Consider the following 14,204-nt stretch of genomic DNA (forward strand, 5'->3'; position numbering starts at 1 on the left):
TCAACTTTAATGATGGGAAACGGAAGTTAGTGAGAATTCCTCGCGCGTTTCTGGCTTTGCCCATGTCAAATTAAGCTCGTGCGTCGCGATCACGAGATTTTGTTTCCATGGTAACCTTTTCAATAGCGCAAGGATTATGAGCATTTTTGCATTTTTGGGTCCGCTCAATGTATGTTTTTTCAATGGAAATATTATACAGAGGCATACTTATGAGTAATTATGTTACATATGGTAATATTTATAGTAAGTCACTTTATAATGTATTTCGACCAACACTTTTTTTCCTTACAAAAATGTATTTTGAAAAATCAGATAAATATTAAATACTTTCGCGAATATTTAACTTGTTGTTTCAAATAGCGCTGAAAGCGCAACTTTCTATGGAAAGGTTATTGGAAAAACAAGTTGGGGTTCTTAACCAACACCATTTCTTCGGGGGTGGGGAATGGGTATTGCGTAAATTCCTTTAATATTCGAAGTATCAATTTTGAGGTAAACGCGAAAGAAAAGCGGTTTTTACGCTTCCTGAATGAAAGGGGCGCAGGTGCGTCCGAATTTGAATTTTAAATGAGCAATTATTATTATTTTATTGGCAACTAAACGCGTGCCACCTGCTTGTTCGAGAAAAAGGGGGATTATCAAAGAAATAAAAGATTTCGTGCGCAATCAAAAACGCAACAAGTTTTTCTGATCGTTTTACGGGGAAATTAGGAGATTTTTTCGCTTTCCCAATCGGTACGAGGGGGAGTTTAACGGGGGGGGGGGGGGGGCTAGAAGCAAGTACCGTTTCGGTTCTTGGCGGCTGTCCAATTTCGCGTTCTCGATAAAAAATAACTGCGAAAAGTTGAATTTGAAGGTGGCACACTATTGCCATCTATACGAAAAGTTTTAGTTATCATGCACTATTGCCATCTATCTGAGAAAGGACGCACTATTCGATAAATTGTTTTATTTTTTTCGTTTTTGGAGTAGAGAGCCTCTAATATCAGCCGCCATATGGAAAAATTATTATAATCACTGATAAAAAATATGGACCCTAAATTTGAGTTAAAAGCACTAAATTAAAGTAAAGAAGGCCAAATTAGAAAATATCCACTAAATTGGAGTATGAAAATATCCACTAAATTGGAGTATGAAAATATCCACTAAATTGGAGTATGAAAATATCCACTAAATTGGAGTATGAAAATATCCACTAAATTGTAGTATGAAAATATCCACTAAATTGGAGTATGAAAATATCCACTAAATTGGAGTATGAAAATATCCACTAAATTGTAGTATGAAAATATCCACTAAATTGGAGTATGAAAATATCCACTAAATTGGAGTATGAAAATATCCACTAAATTGTAGTATGAAAATATCCACTAAATTGGAGTATGAAAATATCCACTAAATTGTAGTATGAAAATATCCACTAAATTGGAGTATGAAAATATCCACTAAATTGGAGTATGAAAATATCCACTAAATTGTAGTATGAAAATATCCACTAAATTGGAGTATGAAAATATCCACTAAATTGGAGTATGAAAATATCCACTAAATTGGAGTATGAAAATATCCACTAAATTGGAGGATGAAGAAAGCATACGGTGATAACAGTAGGTGATAACTGACTACATTAATCGCGATCACCTAGGAAACCTTCCGATGTTCACACTCTAATTTAGGGAAAGTTTTCATACTCAATTTTTGTGAGCGTTTTCATGTTCCATGGTCGATTTTAGTGAAAATTTTCTTGCTCCAACCTAGTGAAAATGTTCATATTATAATTTAGTGAAAGTGATCACATTATAATTTAGTTAAAAGTGTTCACATTCTAATTTAGTGAAAGTGATCACATTCTAATTTAGTGAAAGTATTCACATTCTAATTTGGTTAAAGTGATCACATTCTAATTTAGTGAAAGTGTTCACATTCTAATTTAGTGAAAGTGATCACATTATAATTTAGTTAAAAGTGTTCACATTCTAATTTAGTGAAAGTGTTCACATTCTAATTTAGTGAAAGTGATCACATTTTAATTTTGTTAAGTTTTCACATTCTAGTTTAGTTAGGTGTTCACATTCTAATTTATTTAAAGTGATGATATTCTAATTTATTTAAAGTGATCACATTCTAATTTAGTTAAAGTGATCACATTTTAATTTAGTTAAGTGTTCACATTCTAATTTAGTTAAGTGTTCACATTCTAAGTTAATGAAAATGTTCACATTCTAATTTAGTTAAGTGTTCACATTATAATTTAGTGAAAGTGCCCACATTAGATAATTTAGTGAAAGTGATCACATTATAATTTTGTTCAAGTGTTCACATTCTAATTTATTTAAAGTGATGATATTCTAATTTAGTGAAAGTGATCACATTCTAACTTAATGAAAATGTTCACATTATAATTTAGTGAAAGTGATCACATTATAATTTAGTTAAAAGTGTTCACATTCTAATTTAGTGAAAGTGATCACATTCTAATTTAGTGAAAGTATTCACATTCTAATTTGGTTAAAGTGATCACATTCTAATTTAGTGAAAGTGTTCACATTCTAATTTATTTAAAGTGATCACATTCTAATTTAGTTAAAGTGATCACATTTTAATTTAGTTAAGTTTTCACATTCTAGTTTAGTTAAGTGTTCACATTCTAATTTAGTTAAGTGTTGACATTCTAAGTTAATGAAAATGTTCACATTCTAATTTAGTTAAGTGTTCACATTATAATTTAGTGAAAGTGCCCACATTAGATAATTTAGTGAAAGTGATCACATTATAATTTTGTTCAAGTGTTCACATTCTAATTTAGTTAAAAGTGTTCACATTCTAATTTAGTGAAAGTGATCACATTCTAATTTAGTGAAAGTATTCACATTCTAATTTGGTTAAAGTGATCACATTCTAATTTAGTGAAAGTGTTCACATTCTAATTTAGTGAAAGTGATCACATTTTAATTTTGTTAAGTTTTCACATTCTAGTTTAGTTAAGTGTTCACATTCTAATTTAGTTAAAGTGATCACATTTTAATTTTGTTAAGTGTTCACATTCTAATTTAGTTAAGTGTTCACATTCTAAGTTAATGAAAATGTTCACATTCTAATTTAGTTAAGTGTTCACATTATAATTTAGTGAAAGTGTCCACATTAGATAATTAAGTGAAAGTGTTCACATTAGATAATTAAGTGAAAGTGTTCACATTAGATAATTAAGTGAAAGTGTTCACATTAGATAATTAAGTGAAAGTGTTCACATTAGATAATTAAGTGAAAGTGTTCACATTTTAATTTTGTTAAGTGTTCACATTCTAATTTAGTTAAGTGTTCACATTTTAATTTTGTTAAAAGTGTTCACATTCTAATTTTGTTAAAAGTGTTCACATTCTAATTTAGTTAAAAGTGTTCACATTCTAATTTTGTTAAAAGTGTTCACATTTTAATTTTGTTAAAAGTGTTCACATTCTAATTTAGTGAAAGGGATCGCATTTTAAATGTGTTAAAATTGTTCACATTCTAATTTAGTTAAGTGTTCACATTCTAATTTAGTTAAGTGTTCACATTCTAATTTAGTTAAAGTGTTCACATTCTAATTTAGTTAAAGTGTTCACATTCTAATTTAGTTAAAGTGTTCACATTCTAATTTGGTTAAAGTGATCACATTCTAATTTAGTGAAAGTGTTCACATTCTAATTTATTTAAAGTGATCACATTCTAATTTAGTTAAAGTGATCACATTTTAATTTAGTTAAGTTTTCACATTCTAGTTTAGTTAAGTGTTCACATTCTAATTTAGTTAAGTGTTGACATTCTAAGTTAATGAAAATGTTCACATTCTAATTTAGTTAAGTGTTCACATTATAATTTAGTGAAAGTGCCCACATTAGATAATTTAGTGAAAGTGATCACATTATAATTTTGTTCAAGTGTTCACATTCTAATTTAATGAAAATGTTCACATTCTAATTTAGTGAAAGTGATCACATTATAATTTAGTTAAAAGTGTTCACATTCTAATTTAGTGAAAGTGATCACATTCTAATTTAGTGAAAGTATTCACATTCTAATTTGGTTAAAGTGATCACATTCTAATTTAGTGAAAGTGTTCACATTCTAATTTAGTTAAAGTGTTCACATTCTAATTTAGTTAAAGTGTTCACATTCTAATTTAGTTAAAGTGTTCACATTCTAATTTAGTTAAAGTGTTCACATTCTAATTTAGTTAAAGTGTTCACATTCTAATTTAGTTAAAGTGTTCACATTCTAATTTAGTGAAAGGGATCGCATTTTAAATGTGTTAAAAGTGTTCACATTTTAATTTTGTTAAAAGCGTTCACATTCTAATTTAGTGAAAGGGATCGCATTTTAAATGTGTTAAAAGTGTTCACATTTTAATTTTGTTAAAAGTGTTCACATTCTAATTTAGTGAAAGGGATCGCATTTTAAATGTGTTAAAAGTGTTCACATTCTAATTTAGTTAAGTGTTCACATTCTAATTTAGTTAAGTGTTCACATTCTAATTTAGTTAAAGTGTTCACATTCTAATTTAGTTAAAGTGTTCACATTCTAATTTAGTTAAAGTGTTCACATTCTAATTTAGTTAAAGTGTTCACATTCTAATTTAGTTAAAGTGTTCACATTCTAATTTAGTGAACGCTAGGAGCAACAAACGCAGCACCCCACACAAGGAGAACGCAACCCGTCAAAAGTCATGGATTTTCTTGTGTACATTTTTCATTGGCTAGACGCTTTAGCGCCTGCTGCCGTCGGAAGGGGGAATTCGGAAAATGTCTCCCCCCCCCCCCACCCGTAAAACGTTCAGCGTTAAGGCTCGTGACGTTCGTCCAATGAAATTCGTACACAATCCTTCGTTAGCGTGTTTAAAGGCTAACTGCGTTCTCCTTGTGTTTGTGGCTCCTAGGTGAAAGTGTCCATATTCTTATTTAGTGTCCATTCATTCCTGATACTATATTATCTCTATTTCTCATATTGGCCGTCCATTCTATTACACCGATGAAATCATATGTAACATAATTACTCATAAGTATGCCTCTGTATAACATTTCCATTGAAAAAAATTCAATGAGACCTTGTTTCACGCGGAACATACATTAAGCGGACCCAAAAATGCAAAAATGCTTATAATCCTTGCGCTATAGAAAAGGTTACCATGGAAATGAAATCATGTGATCGCGAAGCACGAGCTAAACTTGACATGGGCAAAGCCAGAAACGCGCGAGGAATTCTCACTAACTTCCGTTTCCCATCAGTAAAGTTGATGACGCGTATTTCGTCACGGAATTGTAAGTGACGTAATTTACGTCATATCCCGTGAACAAGGTTTCATTAACGAAAATGCTTTTATGGCATACTTATGAGTGATTATGTTACATATGATGAAATATATAGAAAAATGAAAACTCACCATAACTTTCGGGCTCTTGAGTATCTCTCCTTTCATCCTGGGCGCCGACCTGATGCGGACATTCTCGGAGTCAATTTCTTCCGTTCGCTCCTGAAGATGCGGGTTCATGGCTTTGTTTTCCATGATACGCACCGCGCTGGAGTCGATCTCTTCCGTGTACTCTTCCACGTTGGACTTGAGCAGTTTGGCGGCTTCGTGGACGCGGACATCGCTGGCTTCCACTTCTTCGACGGCGCTGGACGCCGTTGACCCGCTCTCGGAACTGGCATCATCATTGCGGCCAATTTTGTTCAGACCCAGAGGGTCGTCGTCGTCGTCTTCGATGGGGCCAGTTGGGAAACCAAATCTAGGACTGGACGGCGATATAGAACCCAGCATTTCGTCAATGTCTTTGCATTTCCCTGTAAAAATACACAGATACACATTGGTCATAGGAGCTGAGCCGTTAGAGGCACACTTATAACTGCGCTTAGTCTTACTAGATGGCGCCAACTGTGTAAAACGCAAAAATTATAAATTATCTGAAAACCTCGAAAACATTTAATTTTTTCGTGTTTCTTTTTTATGGTGCCTAATTAATGTTAAGTTGAACTTTTTTATAGTTTTAATATGAAACATTGCCTAAAACAGTGTTATAAGTTTTGTAATAAATCAGTTCACATTTATTCCCTTCGCATCATAGAGTATAAACTTGCGCCACCTAGTATAAATAAAAGCATTAAAATCGAACCTCTAACTGTCGAAGAAATAGGCCTATTCTATAAAGTAACATTGGCCTTCTTGTTTTTATGTTGCTGCTGCGTCACGAGTGACGTATCGATGACGTTTCACTACGAAAAGCCCTGGACATAAGGGTAAATTCGAAAAGTATAAACTGAATTTCTACGTATTTCGTGACTAATGAGCTACATAAAAACAAGTTCAGCAAGCGTAGCTTATTTTATGGAAATGCCTATTTGCTCGTAACTCTTTAATAAATACTACTACAGTCTCTGTAGTAAACACGATGTCGACCTTTTCACATTGAATATATTTTTGTTTTATAAAAAATATGTTTATTACAATTTTCGATTAAAGTTTTACGTTAAAAATTCACAAAATTGTTTTAATTTCGGAAATGGGGCTTGAAAAATGCCAAATTATTATTCGTTGAATCTACCATCACGAAGTTTCGTAGAGAAGCTGGAGCGTTCACGTTCAATTTTGACAAAATGGCGCCGTTGTTGTCGGTTAAATGATTAGGTTAGTAATTAAATCTTAGACCTTTTATTTTTGAAATTGGTTCTTTAAAAGTTTAAGTAATTTTAATTAACCATTGTGTTAAGTAAAAATAACGAGTAAGCCGCATATGACTGCGGTTTTCTTTATCAAATTGACTGGAATCCATTTCATTTCTAAACTTAAAAATTTAACGAACTAAGCCTAACCTAACTTCATCGCACGTACTGTCGTCTAAGCCCCGACTAAGCCTCTCGTAGTGATAGTTGAACAGAATGCTTGAGGCGCTTCAAAGCGGCTGACGTACATCATTAAGCCTTCCGATTTAGACCACGCCTACCGTGTAAAAATATCGGGAAAAGTGAGTCCCGTTATATTATTGGTTCATGGTAATCTCAACCAATCGGATCTAATACACTATGTTGGAGGAGTTATCGAAAACGACATCTATCGTACCATACGGGTACTACAATAAAACCGCCACTTGATATTCCGGGAAAAATTATCAACTTACCAATAAACAAAGTGAGTTTTTGTCTGGCCTGTTCTTTGTCCTCAATTTGAATGTCGTCGCTGTCTTCTTCCTCGTCGGAAGTGGCGGGAACCACTTTAATGTTTTGCACCGTCTTAATCGGCTGCTCGCGTTGAAATTCAACCTCGAGTTCTTCGAAGGTTTTGGACGAATCACCGCCGTTCAAGATTGAATCGATGTCTCGACAATTACCGATAAATTTTTCAGTTTTGCTCTTTCGTCTACCATTGTCTTCTTTCTTGACGGGGTCCGTCTTTTCTTCATCTTCCGCTTGATTATCCGTTTGTACTTGCAATGGTTCGGAAAAGCCCGAATCTCTGGGCGAGGGTTCCTTCACGAAAACTGTTTCGGCCTTTTTCGCGAAGGAGTCGTCGCGGACATTGTCGTAGGGGGACTTGGCTCGGTCTGTCACTTCTCCCTCGGAAGACTCCTCTTCGGAAGAGGAGGACTTTAGCGCTGATGGCTGGGCGTTCTGCGATTGAATATGGATGACGGTCGGCGACTTGTGTACGTGGTTGGCGCTCTTTTTGGGCAGGGATAAGTTGAATGAGGCGTCGTTGGCGTCGCTGTCACTTTCAGTTTCCTCCTGGGACTCGGCGACGGAAGCGTCTCTCTCTTCCTCGACAGTAATGGTGGGGAATTTAGGTAAAGTAAGACGTACGGGTGGCGTTCTGCCTTCCTGGTCGCTACTCATCATGGAATCTTCGGCTTCGTATTCGTCTTCGTCTTCGAAGCAACTGGTCTCCGTGTCCGGTACTGGTACGGGAACGCGCGGCAGCTTGGGACTCGTCGGCGGCTTGGACGAGTTACCCATGGCATTAGGTGGACACAGAGAGTCGGCGCTGTCGAATGAATGTTTCAAATTAGCCCGGGACCGATTGACGGTCTTCCCCGGCATACTTCTTTCCTCGTTGGAGTGGCTTCTAGAGTAAGGCTGTTCGTCATTGCCTTCTTTTTTCTCCGGAGCCAAAACATCCTCCCTGGAACCCTTTCTGCGTCTTCTGGGTCGAACTCTGTTTACTTTCTCGGATTCGTCATCGCTAGATGAAGACGAAGCTCGACTGCATCGGTTGTTATTGTCCAACAAATCAGCCGAAGAACTGCGGCTAGATACGTCGTCGCTACGACTTCCCCTACGCCTACGTATAACAACGACTACTTCTTCATTAGGCGACATCTTCGAGTGAGAGCTACTCTTGTGTAAACTAGTTCTGGATCCGCTCTTGCGAATATCGTCGGGAAGTCTAGATTTCGAAGCGGTTCGATTCAAATCGAGCATTTTCTTCTTCGACCCCGATCTGGTCAAAGTGGCTTCGCCGTCTTCGAGACTGGACTGACTATTGCGTCGGTGATTGTCCGACTTTCTGGAGCGTCTCTCCGAGGCCCTCATTTCCTCCTGTCGTCTCTGGTACTCTTCTTTACCGCGTTCATCCAGATTCATGTTCAGAATGGACTTGCGGTAGTCTTTCTTGACGCCAGCCTCGTCGGCGGTCATTTCCGCTTCCGCGCGTTCGTTGGGCGACACCTCCCTCGAAAATGGCGCGTTGTCCGCTTCTACGGAGAGATGTTTGGGAGACGAAAGCGCCGGAGATTTGGCTGTATCGGCGGGAGATTTCGGCGTGTCCTTGGCGACATCGTCTTTACGCGTTTCGCTCTTGGAGACGTAATGCGGAGTCGTGGGACTAGTTGGCGATCTGCCAGAAGAAACGGGGTAATAACTTCTGCTCGACGGACTGGCGTACTTATTATAATATTTATCGAAATAAATCGACGACGGTCTCGACGGATGTCCAATCCCGTATCGTCTGGTGACAGTCGTTTCCGGCAAGGCGGCTCTAGCCTCCAGCTCTTTGGCGTTGACTTGAATAGCGGTACTTCGGTGAGGAGGCAACACTCTGTTAGTTGGCCGTTCCGGGAACTTTGTTTTGGTCGTCGAAGATACGCGTTCGGCATCGTTCGGTTTGGGTTTCGATTCGGGATTAGGAGAAGTGCCGCGGCTGACTAGAACGTATCCATCTTCGTTTGGTGACTCGGAGTCTTCGTCCTCTCCGCTGTCGGATTCGGATTCCGAAGTGAAGTCGGCGGGCGCTTTGCCCATCTTGGCTTTCGACTCGGACTTGGACAAGGTGACGGCTGGCGCGGCGTTTACCGTCTTTTGACTAGAATTATCGACATTCGGCTTTCTGGGAGTGTACGACGAAGCTGAAGTGTTCCTGGTACTCGAAGGATAGGAGAAACTTTGCGGCCTACTCACGGCGGCTTTCGACTGCAACGGTCGATTGTAACTCTTGACGTAATTGTATTTAGACGGGGTACTGGTGGCGGAACTGTTGGCTCTAGCGGTTGAGCTACCGACTTTGTTCCCATCTCTAGCAGATCCGTAGGCGCTACTATTGGCAGTTGGTATGTTAGTTCTATAAGTTTTGGGTTCTTCTCTTGACACGCTGCGCGAATAGTTTGAATAATTCGAACGAGACGAAATACCACTTCCGGTGCTCGGAGAACGAGAATTAGAAAGCGCTTTGTCTTGGCGACTAGAAGCGTAGGCCGAAGCGTACTTGTGATTTCCTCCGCCACTGACGTACCCGGAACGACCTCGATCGGAAGTGTAACCCGCTTTAGAGTAATCGGAAGCGTACCCTGTTCTTCCGTAATCGGAAGTGTAACCGTGGTCCGAAATAGGTATGGACGGTATGTAGCTAGATCCGAAGTGACCTTTACCGTAGTCCGAGACGTACCCGGACTTCCCATAATCGGAAGTATAACCGGAATTTGTCAAAGAACTTGACGGATTGGACGACGTTGTTGGTACGCGACTATTGGCGCTGGGCTTGTAGATATCGGCGGTGGATCCAGGAGTGGTTCCGTATCTGGTCAAGGTTTGTTTCCCATTACCCACGGATCTGCCGTAGTTAGGAGTCTGTAAGGAAACTAAAATTTCAACCTTTCGACTGGAAACATAATCAACGAAACCCGAGTAAACTAATCTTCTCAAATAATTGGACCATTTGGTTTTATTATTGCGTGCCGGGAGTAAGCGAAGCGAACGCTAGAAAAGGTCCAAATGTAAGAAGATTGTTTAGCGCGGGTTTTTACGATCGTGCACTTACGCCTGCGTAAACTCTAGGATTTTTACTGGCAAAAGAACCCAAATTGGAGGAAGCGTTGCTGCTGGAGACGGTACTGGTAGCGGCGGACGCTTTGCCAGAGTTCGTGGGTCTCTGTATAAAAATAGCGGAAGAAAGGTGATAAACATAAGAAAATACAGAGGTGCTTATAAAAAAAACATTAGGCATTTGAAACACATCAACGCGCTATCGAGGGCCATGTGCTCGAGCTAACAACTAACAAATATCCGAGGCAAAGAGTAAGAATGCTAATATTTAAGAAAAATGTAGTTAAAAATCGAAAATAACGCTACATTTAAACTCTAAGAACTTTGGAAAACGACCGATATATAACTTCCGGTATGTCAGACGTTGCCAAAACGTTACTCCCCTTGGTACAACAGATCAACTTCAACCTTTTGAAACAAACGCATTATCTAACTCTTTCGGGAGGTAAAGGGTTGAGCTAAAAATCTAAACAGTCTGCAGTCGAGAGGAAAAAATCTCAAAAATCTCCCCTAACTTCGGAGGTGGCTGAGTTTTGCGTCCCAAAACACAATCTGGGGTAATTAAAGAATGAATCGCTTCGGGGATGGCCCTAATACCCCTTCCCTTCCAACAATGCGACAGATAACAAGTCTGTAAGGGTCTTCGCTTGTCATTACGTAAGCAAATATCATCGAGAAAACTCGGCGAGCACTCCGCTGTGATGGGATTACGAAGATGGGCTAAAATTAGAACCGCAAAAAATTCCCAACTACATCAAAACACGCTTACCCCCTTTTCAGTTTAGCTTGATAACATACAAGTAAAGGAATTAAAATATAGATTTTGGCCCACGTTTTATCGCGATACTAATGAAGTTCACCAATGGTGTAGGTTAATGGTGGGTCATTTTTAGTTGACACTCATTAAGTTAAAAATTTAACAACTAGTTAAAGGGGTTTCCATTTGAGGTTTCCACTTTACATAAAAACGTGTTGAGGTTAATAGTAATAGTTAGGGTAGGTAGCTGTTGGCTCGCTTGGCATTGTAACCCTGTATTAAAAGCGATGGGTCGGACACTTGCCATTATTTTGTACGGGATTTCGGGATTTCATAGAGATTTGCCATAGAGAGAGTTTCAAGATTTTGCAAATTTAGACAAAGTGTACGGGATTTTGGTAAATGTCCGACCCCTCGATTAAAAGGCAATAAAAGTCGCTTGATGATTTGGGCCTAAGGTGGTGTCTTGGGTATTAGCATAGCTAATTATTATCATTATTATTAGGTTATTTTCATTTTATAGTAAATTTGTTTTAATATTATCAATCCTAATTTACCCGAAAATAATTTATTATTAATAATTTTTTCAAGTGTTTTGCAGAAAGTGTACAAATAGTTAACTGTGTTTGAATTTGGTCTACCACCTAAACTAATTGTCCACCACCGGCGTAGTTCTTCAAGGGCTTTGTTTATGCTTATATTTGGACGCATCTGTCATCAAAAAGGGAACAAGTGTCACTGGGGATTTGAAAGTCGCGATACAAAGGTGGTTTCCCTAATCCCCTCGAGGGTCAGTCTGTCAGAGAATCTCCGGCCTCCGTGAGGCGAATTTGGGGAGGAAATCGTCACCCAAATCGGCTCGCGGTGTCCAGACAAACAGACGACGCGATTTACAACAGACCACGCGACTATTCTACAACTGTCTGCTACTTGACGATTGAAACGGACCAGTTTGAAATCAAATAGGAGCCAATTTAGGCGGGATGAATCATTCATTATGAGAGCAACCCGGACACAGTCAATTGAATAGGCGACTCGGATATTTCGTGTCCCCCACGTGTTGAAATCCGTTTTAATTAAGAGGGGAAGACCACGAAGGGAGGTCCTGCGTTAATTCAATTTAATAAATTAAGACTAAAATGTGAATTTCCTTTTTTTTTAAAGCCTCGATGGCAGCTGCGTTTAAAAAACTAAAAAGTTCACTTTTAAGAAAAATAAACGTTGAAAGAATTTCAAAAGAAAAATATTTCACTGTTTATATATTATACGATTGTTGAATATAAACTGTTAAATAATAGATACTGTTAAATAGGCTTTATATTTGCATAGGAATATAATTATTTACGTCAATATTTCGAAAAACGTATATTTAAGCTAAATATCGCCTTTGAAAAGGGCTTGATATTTATTTACATAGTCTGTCTAGAATGTGGGAGAAAAATGGCTTCATCTTTGACCCAATTCCTCCCCAGTTCAATCCCTTTTCGCCGTCTTTTGACAATTCCAATCTGTCCATGTGTTTCTTAACAAGGATTCGACCTTAAAAATGGGTCTACAAACATTCGGAGCGAAGTTTCGTGTCCGTCTGGAAACTTGGAAATCCTCGATTCTAGAGAAACGACTGTCATAGATAATAATTCTTTCACGTTAAAAGGTGCGCGTAATGACTACCATCAGAAATTCGACTTGGCGACAGTGTAGGATAGGACCATTTTTGCTAGTCTAAATTGGCTGACTGACAAATTGTATTTTGGCAAAACCCGAATCACATTCATTGTTCTTACAACACGAAAATAGGCCTGAGACGCGTTGAAAATCTTTCCGAATGCTTTACGCAATTCTCATGACTAACGAATTTAGAGGTAATTAAATTAAGATTTTTAAGGCATCGTTATAGTTTCTTTAAATAACTATACTTATTGCTTAACGGGGGGTGGAGGATTTTAATTGAAAAATTAACTAAGTGCGAATGTCAACCAAGTTTAAAAACAACTATTTAAGAGAATAACGACAATGGTAACAGACAGGTTAAAACAACCCTTGAAATATATAGGAGTTTAGATTTTACAGAGTAAAGCAACGTTTCCTCTACACGTTTTCGAGATATGTTTTAACCCGTCTAATCTAATACTGCAAATACACCTTAAAACCTAGCTCAACTTGTTTAACTTCCACTATCAGGTAGCGTAATGTAACAAATTCTTTAATTTTTAGTTACACTTTAAATAGTTTATGAAATATGTCTTGATCACATTTCGATTATTGGATTAGAAGTAGAAAAATGTCAAGGTTCATTTAAGTTAAAGGTCAACGTTTTCGCGAAGGATATGGAAGTAATTACCTTTCCAAATTCGAATAGTAACCAATTATCAAGCCAAGAATAACACTAACAATTTTCTTTACGTACAAGGGTAATTGATGAAACTACGGACGTGGGAACACATTGAGCTAGACCCCCAAAAGAGAGAAGTGACTTACGTGAAGACCATAGACGTGCGACATGTCAACAAGAAGCGAGTGAGAAGGTCGAGAAGACACTTATCACCAATATTAAAGCGTTAGTGTCCGCGCGATTCGACGAAGCGCTTATTTTTGCGGAAAGTTAAGCCTTTTTACACCAAAAAACAACACAAATCCGTCCTCGGAAATCAAAGAAAAACGGTAAATAAAAAGCGTTGGAGGAGATCCTCAATTGAAAAGTCCTTTCTACTATTCCCGCAGGAATCGAGTCGCGCGTTTACGCGAAAAGATCCATCTTCAACTATCCTGGAAGGGGCTAGGCTTCTCTATTTTAGCGAGCAAAGTTTTTGTCACGGAATCGCGTCTAGGAGGCGAACTCTCCAACCCATCTTGCGACGGGGTGTCTTCGTTTTGGCTACGGGCCACGAAAACTTCCCAGAGCTGACGTCGGGGCTATAATTTTAGTCCTCCAGCTCGCTCTCGCCGCATCCAGCAACCATTGTGGAGCTTTATTTTTAGACTCTCACCATCCCCATCTTCTATCCCTCTCAAATCCTCTCTCGTTACTCCATCTCTACGCTCGACCCCCTTTATGATACAACTTTTACTCATTCAAAGCCCAACTGACAATCTCCTACGCGTCATCGACACGACACCTTTTGGACAAAAGGATCCATTGATAAAGACAGTGGTCAGTGGAATTACT

The 14,204-nt window shown here is 38.2% G+C and overlaps 1 protein-coding gene across 5 annotated transcripts in view; it reads right to left on the bottom strand.

The window, feature by feature from the left end:
- The window catches only part of Fhos (Formin homology 2 domain containing), a 130,508-nt gene extending 116,641 nt beyond the window's left edge, over nucleotides 1-13,867 (bottom strand). For 4 of the 5 annotated variants that reach the window (XM_090159250.1, XM_090159249.1, XM_090159252.1 and 1 more), the window contains exons 1-4: nucleotides 13,517-13,866; nucleotides 10,277-10,387; nucleotides 7,149-10,086; nucleotides 5,417-5,817 (exon numbers count right to left, since the gene is read on the bottom strand). In XM_090159250.1, the coding sequence (XP_090015376.1) occupies nucleotides 5,417-5,817; nucleotides 7,149-10,086; nucleotides 10,277-10,387; nucleotides 13,517-13,540 (3,474 nt within the window). In that variant the 5' untranslated portion in view covers nucleotides 13,541-13,866. Of the gene's footprint in view, nucleotides 1-5,416; nucleotides 5,818-7,148; nucleotides 10,087-10,276; nucleotides 10,388-13,516 lie in introns of all 5 variants that reach the window. The other variant, XM_090159251.1, reaches the window with a different exon arrangement.
- Nucleotides 13,868-14,204: the final 337 nt, after the last annotated feature.

The sequence above is a fragment of the Leiobunum rupestre genome, chromosome 9, assembly GCF_980474605.1.
Source record: "Leiobunum rupestre chromosome 9, qqLeiRupe1.1.hap1, whole genome shotgun sequence".
NCBI classification, from domain to species: Eukaryota; Metazoa; Arthropoda; class Arachnida; order Opiliones; family Sclerosomatidae; genus Leiobunum; species Leiobunum rupestre.